Source organism: Oncorhynchus masou, chromosome 5, assembly GCF_036934945.1.
Source record: "Oncorhynchus masou masou isolate Uvic2021 chromosome 5, UVic_Omas_1.1, whole genome shotgun sequence".
Lineage (NCBI taxonomy): Eukaryota > Metazoa > Chordata > Actinopteri > Salmoniformes > Salmonidae > Oncorhynchus > Oncorhynchus masou.
Window position 1 is genome coordinate 91,365,864 of NC_088216.1, and position 16,249 is coordinate 91,382,112.

The following is a 16,249-nucleotide window of genomic DNA, read 5'->3' on the forward strand; positions in this document are numbered from 1 at the left end:
CCTGTCTGGAACTGAGAGGAGTAACAGTATAACCTGTCCTGTCTGGAACTGAGAGGAGTAACAGTATAACCTGTCCTGTCTGGAACTGAGAGGAGTAACAGTATAACCTGTCCTGTCTGGAACTGAGAGGAGTAACAGTATAACCTGTCCTGTCTGGAACTGAGAGGAGTAACAGTATAACCTGTCCTGTCTGGAACTGAGAGGAGTAACAGTATAACCTGTCTGGAACTGAGAGGAGTAACAGTATAACCTGTCCTGTCTGGAACTGAGAGGAGTAACAGTATAACCTGTCTGGAACTGAGAGGAGTAACAGTATAACCTGTCCTGTCTGGAACTGAGAGGAGTAACAGCATAACCTGTCCTGTCTGGAACTGAGAGGAGTAACAGTATAACCTGTCTGGAACTGAGAGGAGTAACAGTATAACCTGTCTGGAACTGAGAGGAGTAACAGTATAACCTGTCCTGTCTGGAACTGAGAGGAGTAACAGTATAACCTGTCCTGTCTGGAACTGAGAGGAGGAACAGTATAACCTGTCCTGTCTGGAACTGAGAGGAGGAACAGTATAACCTGTCCTGTCTGGAACTGAGAGGAGTAACAGTATAACCTGTCCTGTCTGGAACTGAGAGGAGAGGAGTAACAGTATAACCTGTCCTGTCTGGAACTGAGAGGAGAGGAGTAACAGTATAACCTGTCCTGTCTGGAACTGAGAGGAGTAACAGTATAACCTGTCCTGTCTGGAACTGAGAGGAGTAACAGTATAACCTGTCCTGTCTGGAACTGAGAGGAGTAACAGTATAACCTGTCCTGTCTGGAACTGAGAGGAGTAACAGTATAACCTGTCCTGTCTGGAACTGAGAGGAGTAACAGCATAACCTGTCCTGTCTGGAACTGAGAGGAGTAACAGTATAACCTGTCTGGAACTGAGAGGAGTAACAGTATAACCTGTCCTGTCTGGAACTGAGAGGAGTAACAGTATAACCTGTCCTGTCTGGAACTGAGAGGAGTAACAGTATAACCTGTCCTGTCTGGAACTGAGAGGAGTAACAGTATAACCTGTCCTGTCTGGAACTGAGAGGAGTAACAGTATAACCTGTCCTGTCTGGAACTGAGAGGAGTAACAGTATAACCTGTCCTGTCTGGAACTGAGAGGAGAGGAGTAACAGTATAACCTGTCCTGTCTGGAACTGAGAGGAGTAACAGTATAACCTGTCCTGTCTGGAACTGAGAGGAGTAACAGTATAACCTGTCCTGTCTGGAACTGAGAGGAGTAACAGTATAACCTGTCCTGTCTGGAACTGAGAGGAGTAACAGTATAACCTGTCCTGTCTGGAACTGAGAGGAGAGGAGTAACAGTATAACCTGTCCTGTCTGGAACTGAGAGGAGTAACAGTATAACCTGTCTGTCTGGAACTGAGAGGAGTAACAGTATAACCTGTCCTGTCTGGAACTGAGAGGAGTAACAGTATAACCTGTCCTGTCTGGAACTGAGAGGAGTAACAGTATAACCTGTCCTGTCTGGAACTGAGAGGAGTAACAGCATAACCTGTCCTGTCTGGAACTGAGAGGAGTAACAGTATAACCTGTCCTGTCTGGAACTGAGAGGAGTAACAGTATAACCTGTCCTGTCTGGAACTGAGAGGAGAGGAGTAACAGTATAACCTGTCCTGTCTGGAACTGAGAGGAGTAACAGTATAACCTGTCCTGTCTGGAACTGAGAGGAGAGGAGTAACAGTATAACCTGTCCTGTCTGGAACTGAGAGGAGTAACAGTATAACCTGTCCTGTCTGGAACTGAGAGGAGTAACAGTATAACCTGTCCTGTCTGGAACTGAGAGGAGAGGAGTAACAGTATAACCTGTCCTGTCTGGAACTGAGAGGAGTAACAGTATAACCTGTCCTGTCTGGAACTGAGAGGAGAGGAGTAACAGTATAACCTGTCCTGTCTGGAACTGAGAGGAGTAACAGTATAACCTGTCCTGTCTGGAACTGAGAGGAGTAACAGTATAACCTGTCCTGTCTGGAACTGAGAGGAGAGGAGTAACAGTATAACCTGTCCTGTCTGGAACTGAGAGGAGTAACAGTATAACCTGTCCTGTCTGGAACTGAGAGGAGTAACAGTATAACCTGTCCTGTCTGGAACTGAGAGGAGTAACAGTATAACCTGTCCTGTCTGGAACTGAGAGGAGTAACAGTATAACCTGTCCTGTCTGGAACTGAGAGGAGTAACAGTATAACCTGTCCTGTCTGGAACTGAGAGGAGTAACAGTATAACCTGTCCTGTCTGGAACTGAGAGTAGTAACAGTATAACCTGTCCTGTCTGGAACTGAGAGGAGTAACAGTATAACCTGTCCTGTCTGGAACTGAGAGGAGGAACAGTATAACCTGTCCTGTCTGGAACTGAGAGGAGGAACAGCATAACCTGTCCTGTCTGGAACTGAGAGGAGGAACAGTATAACCTGTCCTGTCTGGAACTGAGAGGAGTAACAGTATAACCTGTCCTGTCTGGAACTGAGAGGAGGAACAGTATAACCTGTCCTGTCTGGAACTGAGAGGAGTAACAGTATAACCTGTCCTGTCTGGAACTGAGAGGAGTAACAGTATAACCTGTCCTGTCTGGAACTGAGAGGAGGAACAGTATAACCTGTCCTGTCTGGAACTGAGAGGAGTAACAGTATAACCTGTCCTGTCTGGAACTGAGAGGAGTAACAGTATAACCTGTCCTGTCTGGAACTGAGAGGAGTAACAGTATAACCTGTCCTGTCTGGAACTGAGAGTAGTAACAGTATAACCTGTCCTGTCTGGAACTGAGAGGAGTAACAGTATAACCTGTCCTGTCTGGAACTGAGAGGAGTAACAGTATAACCTGTCCTGTCTGGAACTGAGAGGAGTAACAGCATAACCTGTCCTGTCTGGAACTGAGAGGAGTAACAGTATAACCTGTCCTGTCTGGAACTGAGAGGAGTAACAGTATAACCTGTCCTGTCTGGAACTGAGAGGAGTAACAGTATAACCTGTCTTGTCTGGAACTGAGAGGAGTAACAGTATAACCTGTCCTGTCTGGAACTGAGAGGAGTAACAGTATAACCTGTCCTGTCTGGAACTGAGAGGAGAGGAGTAACAGTATAACCTGTCCTGTCTGGAACTGAGAGGAGTAACAGTATAACCTGTCTGGAACTGAGAGGAGTAACAGTATAACCTGTCCTGTCTGGAACTGAGAGGAGTAACAGTATAACCTGTCCTGTCTGGAACTGAGAGGAGTAACAGTATAACCTGTCCTGTCTGGAACTGAGAGGAGTAACAGTATAACCTGTCCTGTCTGGAACTGAGAGGAGTAACAGTATAACCTGTCCTGTCTGGAACCGAGAGGAGAAACAGTATTACATTTACATTTAAGTCATTTAGCAGACGCTCTTATCCAGAGCGACTTACAAATTGGTGAATTCACCTTCTGACATCCAGTGGAACAGCCACTTTACAATAGTGCATCTAAATCATTAAGGGGGGTGGTGAGAAGGATTACTTATCCTATCCTAGGTATTCCTTGAAGAGGTGGGGTTTCAGTTGTCTCCGGAAGGTGGTGATTGACTCCGCTGTCCTGGCGTCGTGAGGGAGTTTGTTCCACCATTGGGGGGCCAGAGCAGCGAACAGTTTTGACTGGGCTGAGCGGGAACTGTACTTCCTCAATGGTAGGGAGGCGAGCAGGCCAGAGTGGGTGGATGAACGCAGTGCCCTTGCTTGGGTGTAGGGCCTGATCAGAGCCTGGAGGTACTGCGGTGCCGTTCCCCTCACAGCTCCGTAGGCAAGCACCATGGTCTTGTAGCGGATGCGAGCTTCAACTGGAAGCCAGTGGAGAGAGCGGAGGAGCGGGGTGACGTGAGAGAACTTGGGAAAGTTGAACACCAGACGGGCTGCGGCGTTCTGGATGAGTTGTAGGGGTTTAATGGCACAGGCAGGGAGCCCAGCCAACAGCGAGTTGCAGTAATCCAGACGGGAGATGACAAGTGCCTGGATTAGGACCTGCGCCGCTTCCTGTGTGAGGCAGGGTCGTACTCTGCGGATGTTGTAGAGCATGAACCTACAGGAACGGGCCACCGCCATGATGTTGGTTGAGAACGACAGGGTGTTGTCCAGGATCACGCCAAGGTTCTTAGCGCTCTGGGAGGAGGACACAATGGAGTTGTCAACCGTGATGGCGAGATCATGGAACGGGCAGTCCTTCCCGGGAGGAAGAGCAGCTCCGTCTTGCCGAGGTTCAGCTTGAGGTGGTGATCCGTCATCCACACTGATATGTCTGCCAGACATGCAGAGATGCGATTCGCCACCTGGTCATCAGAAGGGGGAAAGGAGAAGATTAATTGTGTGTCGTCTGCATAGCAATGATAGGAGAGACCATGTGAGGTTATGACAGAGCCAAGTGACTTGGTGTATAGCGAGAATAGGAGAGGGCCTAGAACAGAGCCCTGGGGAACACCAGTGGTGAGAGCGCGTGGCGAGGAGACAGATTCTCGCCACGCCACCTGGTAGGAGCGACCTGTCAGGTAGGACGCAATCCAAGCGTGGGCCGCGCCGGAGATGCCCAACTCGGAGAGGGTGGAGAGGAGGATCTGATGGTTCACAGTATCGAAGGCAGCCGATAGGTCTAGAAGGATGAGAGCAGAGGAGAGAGAGTTAGCTTTAGCAGTGCGGAGCGCCTCCGTGATACAGAGAAGAGCAGTCTCAGTTGAATGACTAGTCTTGAAACCTGACTGATTTGGATCAAGAAGGTCATTCTGAGAGAGATAGCGGGAGAGCTGGCCAAGGACGGCACGTTCAAGAGTTTTGGAGAGAAAAGAAAGAAGGGATACTGGTCTGTAGTTGTTGACATCGGAGGGATCGAGTGTAGGTTTTTCAGAAGGGGTGCAACTCTCGCTCTCTTGAAGACGGAAGGGACGTAGCCAGCGGTCAGGGATGAGTTGATGAGCGAGGTGAGGTAAGGGAGAAGGTCCCCGGAAATGGTCTGGAGAAGAGAGGAGGGGATAGGGTCAAGCGGGCAGGTTGTTGGGCGGCCGTCGTCACAAGAAGCGAGATTTCATCTGGAGAGAGAGGGGAGAAAGAGGTCAGAGCACAGGGTAGGGCAGTGTGAGCAGAAGCAGCGGTGTCGTTTGACTTAGCAAACGAGGATCGGATGTCGTCGACCTTCTTTTCAAAATGGTTGACGAAGTCATCTGCAGAGAGGGAGGAGGGGGGAGGGGAGGAGGATTCAGGAGGGAGGAGAAGGTGGCAAAGAGCTTCCTAGGGTTAGAGGCAGATGCTTGGAATTTAGAGTGGTAGAAAGTGGCTTTAGCAGCAGAGACAGAGGAGGAAAATGAAGAGAGGAGGGAGTGAAAGGATGCCAGGTCCGCAGGGAGGCGAGTTTTCCTCCATTTCCGCTCGGCTGCCCGGAGCTCTGTTCTGTGAGCTCGCAATGAGTCATCGAGCCACGGAGCGGGAGGGGAGGACCGAGCCGGCCTGGAGGATAGGGGACATAGAGAGTCAAAGGATGCAGAAAGGGAAGAGAGGAGGGTTGAGGAGGCAGAATCAGGAGAAAGGTTGGAGAAGGTATGAGCAGAGGGAAGAGATGATAGGATGGAAGAGGAGAGAGTAGCGGGGGAGAGAGAGCGAAGGTTGGGACGGCGCGATACCATCCGAGTAGGGGCAGTGTGGGAAGTGTTGGATGAGAGCGAGAGGCAAAAGGATACAAGGTAGTGGTCGGAGACTTGGAGGGGAGTTGCAATGAGGTTAGTGGAAGAACAGCATCTAGTAAAGATGAGGTCGAGCGTATTGCCTGCCTTGTGAGTAGGGGGAAGGTGAGAGGGTGAGGTCAAAAGAGGAGAGGAGTGGAAAGAAGGAGGCAGAGAGGAATGAGTCAAAGGTAGACGTGGGGAGGTTAAAGTCGCCCAGGACTGTGAGAGGTGAGCCGTCCTCAGGAAAGGAGCTTATCAAGGCATCAAGCTCATTGATGAACTCTCCGAGGGGACCTGGAGGGCGATAAATGATAAGGATGTTAAGCTTGAAAGGGCTGGTAACTGTGACAGCATGGAATTCAAAGGAGGCGATAGATAGATGGGTAAGGGAGAGAGAGAGAATGACCACTTGGGAGAGATGAGGATCCCGGTGCCACCACCCCGCTGACCAGAAGCTCTCGGGGTGTGCGAGAACACGTGGGCGGACGAAGAGAGAGCAGTAGGAGTAGCAGTGTTATCTGTGGTGATCCATGTTTCCGTCAGTGCCAGGAAGTCGAGGGACTGGAGGGAGGCATAGGCTGAGATGAACTCTGCCTTGTTGGCCGCAGATCGGCAGTTCCAGAGGCTACCGGAGACCAGGAACTCCACGTGGGTCGTGCGCGCTGGGACCACCAGATTAGGGTGGCCGCGGCCACGCGGTGTGGAGCGTTTGTATGGTCTGTGCAGAGAGGAGAGAACAGGGATAGATAGACACATAGTTGACAGGGTACAGAAGAGGCTACGCTAATGCAAAGGAGATTGGAATGACAAGTGGACTACACGTCTCGAATGTTCAGAAAGTTAAGCTTACGTAGCAAGAATCTTATTGACTAAAATGATTGAAATGATACAGTACTGCTGGAGTAGGCTAGCTGGTAGTGGCTGCGATGTTGACACTACACTAATCAAGTCGTTCCGTCGAGTGTAATAGTTTCTACAGTGCTGCTATTCGGGGGCTAGCTGGCTAGCTAGCAGGTTGATTGCGTTACGTTACCTTACATTGTTACTATGACAAAGACCAAAGCTCGCAGGAGTACCGTTGAGGACAGTGGTGTCTTTCTATCACAGTTCTTTTAAACAAATAAAATAGTTTTAAAGTTGTTACAACAATAAAATAAATACAAATGTTGTTTTCAATTACTTGTGGAGTCAACTAATAAAAGAATGGACGACCTGACCAGAGAGGTCCAGTACAGTTTGCAGTTCTCCCAGGTTCAGCTCGGTGAGGTGAAACAGGAGAACGGCAAGATGACAGTAATCTGTAAGTCATTGAGAGAGGTCATCAGTTCTGTGTGTGAATCCATTATAACAATGACTGAGGAATCAGATTATCTCCAGGGATAATCAAGACAGAACAATATGGTTATGGATGAAATTTCAGAATCTCCACGAGACCTTGACGGATTCTGAGGACAAAGTGAGGAAAATGAGCTCAGAAATTGAAGATGGACCACAGGAAGATTGAGGTAGAGCACGCCCACAGGGTTGGAAAACCCACCACCGGCCAGGGTGACAGGCCCAGGCCGACAGTGATCAGATGCCTGAGGTTCAAGGACAAGGTAGTTGGACTGGAAAGAGCCAAGATCTTGAGAGGAACATATATCTTCCTCAACAAGGACTATCCTGAAGCTGTGTGCCAGAAGAGGAAAGAACTGATCCCAGCCATGATAGCTGCCAGAGCGCGTGGGGACATTGCGTACATCCCCTACGACAGACTCATTGTTCATCCTCCCTCCCAAAAGGGATGAGAGAGCCAAGTCTATGGGTTTGTAGCTTCAACCCCACAGCACACACACACACACCAACTGATCAATAGACTGCTGAATGTGTGTTTTCCCTCTTGCTTTGTTTGCTCTTTTCCATGTGTCTATCTCTGATCAGCTACCCAGGAAATGGCTGAAAATAGCCCATATTAATATATGTAGCCTTAGAAAAAAGCTTCATGAAATCAATAACTTGCTAACATCAGATAACATTCATATATTAGCCATTTCTGAGACTCACTTATATAGTTCATGTGATGATATAGCAGTATCAATACAAGGAAATAAGAAGAGACAGGTATGCTGATGGGGGAGGTGTTGCTGTATATATTCAGAGCCATATCCCTGTAATGCTTAGAGAAGATCTCATGTCAAGTGTTATTGAAGTGTTGTGGTTGTCAAGTGTTATTGAAGTGTTGTGGTTGCAGGTTTCTGGCTGTATGTAATAACACAAAAAACCTTCTGGGCTAATAATGTAAGAACTAACACACACACAAAAAATACTTTCAAAGTTGCTTCGGAGCTGAAAGCAGAGCTGCCATGTCTGTCGGCACCACCTTGTAGAAAGACAAATTCAACTCCATCTTTCATCCAATCAGATGGCTTATTCATCACAAAACCATTTAATGTTTCCAATTATTTTATTGATTACTTCATTGGCAAAGCGGTAAAATGTAGGCAAGGAAATGCCACACACGAACAGTGAGCCATCGTGCATAAAAAAAACTAAAGTTAGAATTTTGTAAAGTTAGTGGGAGAGGTGGAGAAATTATTGTTATCGAGCAATAATGACAAACCTCCTGGCTTTGACAAATTAGACAGAAAGCTACTGAGGATGGTGGCTGACTCTATCGCCACTAATATCTGTCATATCTTTAATCTGAGCCGAGAGGAAGGTGTTTGTCCTCAGACCTGGAGGGAAGCCAAAGCCATTCCGATACCCAAGAGTGGTAAAGCGGCCTTTACTGGTTCTAACAGCAGACCTATCAGCTTGCTGCCAGCTCTTAGGATACTGATGGAAAGAAATGTGTTTGACCAAATACAATACTATTTCTCTGTAAACAGATTGACACTTTCAGCATTTTTATAGAGAAGGGCACTCAACATGTACTGCACTGACACAAATGACTGATGGTTGATTGAGAGAAATTGATAATAAGAAGATTGTGTTAGATTTCAGTGCAGCCTTTGATATTATTGACCATAACCTGTTGTTAAGAAAAAACAACTAAGAGCATTGTATGTGATACAAATCATTCCCTAAGCTCTAGCCCTCCGCTGAATCTGGTAATGAATGGTGTGGCTGTTGAACAAGTTGAGGAAAGTAAATTACTTGGTGATATCTTAGATTGTAAACTGTCATGGTCAAAACATTTTTTTATTTTATTTAACCAGGAAGGGCTCATTGAGATTTGAAATCTCTTTTTCAAGGCCAAGATAGGCAGCACCAATTCATTACACAATTACAGACAGACAACATGAAAAAAACATGAAAAAGTAATCTAGTAAAAAACATAGAATTCACAAGAGTATAACAAAATCAAAAACAGAAAATTAAAAACATTGACAGGTCAGGGAATCAGCCTCAAAGTCCTTCATCTGTGATTTAAAATACCAATCGGGACAAGTTCTTCCAGTTTAAAAGTATTTTGTGAGGCGTTCCAAGACGATGACGCAGAGGACATAAAAGCCCCTTTACCAAATTCAGTTCAGACATTTGGAACAGTTAGAAGTCATAGATTCAATGGTTATAAAGATGGGGAGAGGTCTGTCTGTAATAAAGAGATGCTCTGCTTTTTTGACACCACACTCCACAAAGCAAGTCCAGCTCTAGTTTTATCGTATCTTGATTATTGTCCAGTCATATGGTCAAGTCCTGCTAAGAAAGACTGCCGCTGGCCCAGAACAGAGCGCCACGTCTTGCTCTTCATTGTAATCAGAGGACTAATATAAATATTATGCATACCAGTCTCTCATTGGCTAAGAGTAGAATAAAGACTGACTGTGACACTTCTTGTTTTATAAGAACATTTAATGTGTTGGAAATTCCAAATTATTTGCATAGTCAACTTACACACAGCTCTGACACACACACTCACCCCACCAGACATGCCACCAGGGGTCTTTTCATAGTCCTCAAATACAGAACTAATTCATGAAAGCGTACAGTATTACAAAGAGCTATTATTGCATGAAAATCCCATCATATTGCTCAAATGAACAGCTGGTTACAAAAAACATATTAAGCAACACCTCACGGCACAACGCCTCTCCCCTGTTTGACCCAGATATTGTGTGTGTATGTATTGATACTGTAATGTAGGCTATGTGAGATGCTTTTAAATGTATATGTAGTTCTGTCCTTGAGCCGTTCTTGTCTATTAATGTTCTGTATTATGTCATGTTGTGTGTGGACCCCAGGAAGAGTAGCTGCTGCTCATAAAACCCCTAACACCTGATTCCTTGCGTCCTATCCCCTCACTTCTTTCTCACTTCTTTCTCAAAATGCGTTGAAGGAGAAAGTCCAAGGTTGGTCTCCTCCGGTACATTTTGAGACCTAGTTGAGACCTAGTTGAGACCTAGTTGAGACCTCGTTGAGACCTAGTTGAGACCTAGTTGAGACCTAGTTGAGAACTCGTTGAGACCTAGTTGAGACCTCGTTGAGACCTAGTTGAGACCTAGTTGAGACCTAGTTGAGACCTCGTTGAGACCCAGTTGAGACCTCGTTGAGACCCAGTTGAGACCTAGTTGAGACCTAGTTGAGACCTAATTGAGACCTTGTTGAGACCCAGTTGAGACCTTGTTGAGACCCAGTTGAGACCTCGTTGAGACTTAGTTGAGACCTAGTTGAGACCTAGTTATCCTTGTTTTTAGTAATATCCTGATGTGTTTTATCCTATCAGAATGAGCGTCAGTGCGAGTGTCTTGATGGGTACGTGGGGAACGGGCTCCAGTGTCTGGAGAAGGTGGTTCCACCCATCGACCGCTGTCTGGAGGAGAACGGAGGATGTCACCCCCAGGCCACGTGCAAGGACCTGCACTATCACAGTAAGAACTGACCTAAGACCTGCACTACCACAGTAAGAACTGGCCTAAGACCTGCACTACCACAGTAAGATCTGACCTAAGACCTGCACTACCACAGTAAGAACTGACATAAGACCTGTATTACCACAGTAAGAACTGACCTAAGACCTGCACTAAGACCTGCACTACCACAGTAAGAACTGACCTAAGACCTGCACTACCACAGTAAGAACTGACCTAAGACCTGCATTACCACAGTAAGAACTGACCTAAGACCTGTATTACCACAGTAAGAACTGACCTAAGACCTGCACTAAGACCTGCACTACCACAGTAAGAACTGACCTAAGACCTGCACTAAGACCTGCACTACCACAGTAAGAACTGACCTAAGACCTGCACTACCACAGTAAGAACTGACCTAAGACCTGCACTACCACAGTAAGAACTGACCTAAGACCTGCACTACCACAGTAAGAACTGACCTAAGACCTGCACTACCACAGTAAGAACTGACCTAAGACCTGCACTACCACAGTAAGAACTGACCTAAGACCTGCACTACCACAGTAAGAACTGACCTAAGACCTGCACTACCACAGTAAGAACTGACCTAAGACCTGCACTACCACAGTAAGAACTGACCTAAGACCTGCACTACCACAGTAAGAACTGACCTAAGACCTGCACTACCACAGTAAGAACTGACCTAAGACCTGCACTACCACAGTAAGAACTGACCTAAGACCTGCACTACCACACTAAGAACTGACCTAAGACCTGCACTACCACAGTAAGAACTGACCTAAGACCTGCACTACCACAGTAAGAACTGGCCTAAGACCTGCACTACCACACTAAGAACTGACCTAAGACCTGTTTTTCATGGTTCATGCTCGGCCCCTTAGTTCCAGTGAAGGGAAATCTTAACGCTACAGCATACAATGACATTCAAGACGATTCTGTGCTTCCAACTTTGTGGCAACAGTTTGGGGAAGGCCCTTTCCTGTTTCAGCATGACAACGCCCCTCTGCACAAAGCGAGGTCCATACAGAAATGGACTGACCTGCACAGAGCCCTGACCTCAACCCCATCAAACACCTTTGGAATGAATTTGAAAGCTGACTGCGAGCCAGGCCTAATTGCCCAACATCAGTGCTCGACCACACTAATGCTCGTGGCTGAATGGAAGCAAGTCCCTGCAGCAATATTCCAACATCTAGTGGAAAGCCTTCCCAGAAGAGTGGAGGCTGTTATAGCAGCAATGGGGGGGACCAACTCCATATTAAAGCCTTCCCAGAAGAGTGGAGGCTGTTATAGCAGCAATGGGGGGACCAACTCCACATTAAAGCCTTCCCAGAAGAGTGGAGTGCATGTCCGTCTCCATGATTTTGGAATGAGATGTTGGACAAGCAGGTGTCCACATACTTTTGGCCATGTAGTGTATATACAGTTGAAGTCGGAAGTTTACATACACTGAGGTTGGAGTCATTAATAAAACACATTTTTCAACCACTCCACAAATGTCTTGGTAACAAACTATAGTTTTGGCAAGTCGGTTAGGACATCTACTTTGTTCAAGACACAAGTCGTTTTTCCAACAATTGTTTACAGACAGATTATTTAACTTATGATTCACTGTATCACAATTCCAGTGGGTCAGAAGTTTACATACACTAAGTTGACTGCCTTTAAACAGCTTTGAAAACTCCAGAAAATTATGTCATGGCTTTAGAAGCTTCTGATTAGCTAATTGACATAATTTGAGTCAATTGGAGGTGTACCTGTGGATGTCTTTCAAGGCCTACCTTCAAACTCAGTGCCTCTTTGCTTGACATCATGGGAAAATCAAAAGAGATCAGCCAAGTCTTCGGAAGACAATTGTAGACCTCTACAAGTCTGGGTTATACTTGGGAACAATTTCCAAATGCCTGAAGGTATCACATTTGTACAAACAATAGTACGCAAGTATAAACACCACGGGACCACGCAGCCGTCATAACACTCAGGAAGGAGACGTATTCTGTCTCCTAGAGATGAACGTACTTTGGTGCAAAAAGTGCAAATCAATCCCAGAACATGAGCAAAGGACATTGTGAAGATGCTGGAGGAAACAGGTACAAAAGTATCTATATCCACAGTAAAATTAGTCCTATATCAACATAACCTGAAAGGCCGCTCAGCAAGGAAGAAGTCACTGCTCCAAAACGGCCATAAAAAAGCCAGACTATAGTTTGGAACTGCACATGGGGACAAAGATTGTAATTTTAGGAGAAATGTCCTCTGGTCTGATGAAACAAAAATAGAACTGTTTATAATGACCATCGTTATGTTTGGAGGAAAAGGGGGAGGCTTGCGAGCCGAAGAACACCATCCCAACCGTGAAGCACGGGGGTTGCAGCATCATGTTGTGGGGGTGCTTATCTGCAGGAGGGACTGGTGCACTTCACAAAATAGATGGCATCATGAGGTTGGAAATTATGTGGATATATTGAAGAAACATCTCAAGACATCAGTCAGGAAGTTAAAGCTTGGTCGCAAATGGGTCTTCCAAAATGACATTGACCCCAAGCAAACTTCCAAAGTTGTGGCAAAATGGCTTAAGGACAACAGAGTCAAGGTATTGGAGTGACCATCACAAAGCCCTGACCTCAATCCCATAGAAAATGTGTGGGCAGAACTGAAAAAGCGTGTGCAAGCAAGGAGGCCTACAAACATGACTCAGTTACACCAGCTCTGTCAGGAGGAATGGGCCAAAATTCACCCAAATTATTGTGGGAAGCTTGTGGAAGGCTACCCGAAATGTTTGACCCAAGTTAAACAATTTAAAGGCAATGCTACCAAATACTAATTGAGTGTATGTAAACTTCTGACCCACTGGGAATGTGATGAAATAAATTAAAGCTGAAATAAATCATTCTCTATACTATTATTCTGACATTTCACATTCTTAAAATAAAGTGGTGATCATAACTGACCTAAAACAGGGAGTTTTTATTAGGATGAAATGTCAGAAATGGTGAAAAACTGAGTTTAAATGTATGTAGTTTAAATGTGTATGTAAACTTCCGACTTCAACTGTATACACACACACATATAGTACAAGTTTGGACGCACCTTCTCATTCAAGCATTTTCCTTTATTTTTTACAATTTTATACATTGTACAATAGTATAAGTAGTGAATACATCACATCTATGAAATAACACATATAGAATCATGTAGTAACCAAAAGTGTGAAATATAAATATTTTTTATTTTAAATTTGAGATTCTTCAAAGTAGCCACCCTTTGCCTTGATGACAGCTTTGAAGACTCTTGGTAATCTCTCAACCAGCTTCATGGGGTAGTCACCGGGAATGCATTTCAATTAACAGGTGTGCCTTGTTAAAATTAATTTGTGGAATTTCTTTCCTTCTTAACTCTTGGAACTCCCCATCCCGGATCCGGGATCGTGACTAAAGCCTCAGGCTCATTAGCATAACGCAACGTTAACGATTTCTGAAAATCGCAAATAAAATTAAAATAATGCGTCTGCTCTCAAGCTTAGCCTTTTCTTAACAACACTGTCATCTCAGATTTTCAAAATATGCTTTTGAACCATAGAAATTGACTAATTTGTGTAAGAGTATGCAAAGCATTTTGAGTAGCATTTAGCACGCAACATTTTCACAAAAACCAGATAACCAAATAAATAAAATCATTTACCTTTGAAGAGCTTCTGATGTTTTCAATGAGGAGACTCTCAGTTACATACCAAATGCGCAGTTTTTCCTGAAAGCGTCTGTGTGTAGGAGAAATCGTTCCGTTTTCTACATTGCATCTGGCTACCGAAACGAACCGAAAATTCAGTCACCTACAACGTAAAACTTTTTCCGAATTAACTACATAATATCGACCGAAACATGGCAAACGTTGTTTGGAATCAATCCTCAAGGTGTTTTTTCACATATCTCTTCATTGATATGCAGTTCGTGGAAGCTTGCTTTCCTCTCTGTATCCCATGGAAAAATACTGGCAGCTGACTTTTGCGCACCAATTTCGGCGCAGGACACCGGGCGGACACCTGGTAAATGTGGTCTCTTATGGTCAATCTTCCAATGATCTGCCTACAAATACGTCACAATGCTGCAGACACCTTGGGGAAACGACAGAAAGGGCAGGCTCATTCCTCTCGCATTCACAGCCATATAAGGAGACAATGGAAAACAGAGCCTCAAAAATCCTGCTCATTTCCTGGATGCCGTCTCATCTTGGTTTTGCCTGAAGCTCACGTTCTAGGGCACGCACAGAAAATATCTTGGTAGTTCTGGACACGTCAGAGTGTTTTCTTTCGAAAGCTATCAATTATATGCATAGTCGAGCATCTTTTTGTGACAAAATATCTTGTTTAAAACGGGAACATTTTTCATCCAAAAATGAAATAGCGCCCCCAGAGCATCAACAGGTTAATGCATTTGAGCCAATCAGTTGTGTTGTGACAAAGTAGGGGTGGCATACAGAAGATGGTCTTTTAGCAATTAGGGCAAGGTAGGGCTGGTATACAGAAGATACCCCTATTTGGTAAAAGACCAAGTCCATATCATGGAAAGAACAGCTCAAATAAGTACAGAAAAACGACAGTACATCATTACCTTAAGACATGAAGGTCAGTCAATCCGGAAAATGTGAAGAACTTTGAAAGTTTCTTCAAGTGCAGTCGCAAAAACCATCAAGCGTTATGACGAAACTGGCTCCCATGAGGACCGCCACAGGAAAGGAAGACCCAGAGTTACCTCTGATCCAGAGGATAAGTTCATTAGAGTTACAAGCCTCAGAAATTGCAGCCCAAATAAATGCTTCAGAATTCAAGTAACAGACACACCTCAACATCAACTGTTCAGAAGAGACTGCGTGAATCAGGGCTTCATGGTCAAATTGCTGCAAGAAACCACTACTAAAAGGATACCAATAAACATAAGAGACTTGCTTGAACAAGGAACACAAGCAATGGACATCAGACCGGTGGAAATCAGTCCTTAGGTCTGATGAGTCCAAATGTGAGATTTTTGGTTCCAACAGCCATGCCTTTGTGAGACGCAGAGTAGGTGAACTGATGATCTCTGCATGTGTGGTTCCCACTGTGAAGCATGGAGGAGGTGGTGTGATGGTGTGGGGGTGCTTTGCAGGTGACACGGTCAGTGATTTATTTAGAATTCAAGGCATACTTAACCAGCATGGCTACCACAGCATTCTGCAGTGATACACCATCCCATCTGGTTTGCGCTTAGTGGGACTATCATTTGTTTTTCAACAGGACAATGACCCAACACACCCCCAGGCTCTGTAAGGGCTATATGACCAAGAAGAAGAGTGATGGAGTGGCTCATTAGATGACCTGGTCTCCACAATCACCCGACCTCAACCCAATTGAGATGTTTTGGGATAAGTTGGACCTCAGAGTGAAGAAAAAGCAGCCAAGTGCTCAGTGTATGTGGGAACTCATTCAAGACTGTTGGAAAAACATTCCAGGTAATGCTGGTTGAAAGAATGCAAAGCTACTTTGAAGAATCTAAAAAATATTTTGATTTGTTTAACACTTTTTTTGGTTACTACATGATTCCATATGAGTTATTTAATAGTTTTGATGTCTTGACTAGTATTGTACAATGTATAAAACAATTTAAAAAAATAGAGAAAACCCCTTGATTGAGTAGATGTATCCAAACTTTTGACTG

The 16,249-nt window shown here is 45.1% G+C and overlaps 1 protein-coding gene across 1 annotated transcript in view; it reads left to right on the forward strand.

Moving 5' to 3' along the window:
* Positions 1-16,249, forward strand: part of stab1 (stabilin 1) — a 221,273-nt gene that overhangs the window by 182,496 nt on the left and 22,528 nt on the right. The window contains exon 60 of the mRNA XM_064967067.1: positions 10,409-10,553. Coding sequence (XP_064823139.1) covers positions 10,409-10,553 — 145 coding nt within the window. The remainder of the gene's footprint in view (positions 1-10,408; positions 10,554-16,249) is intronic.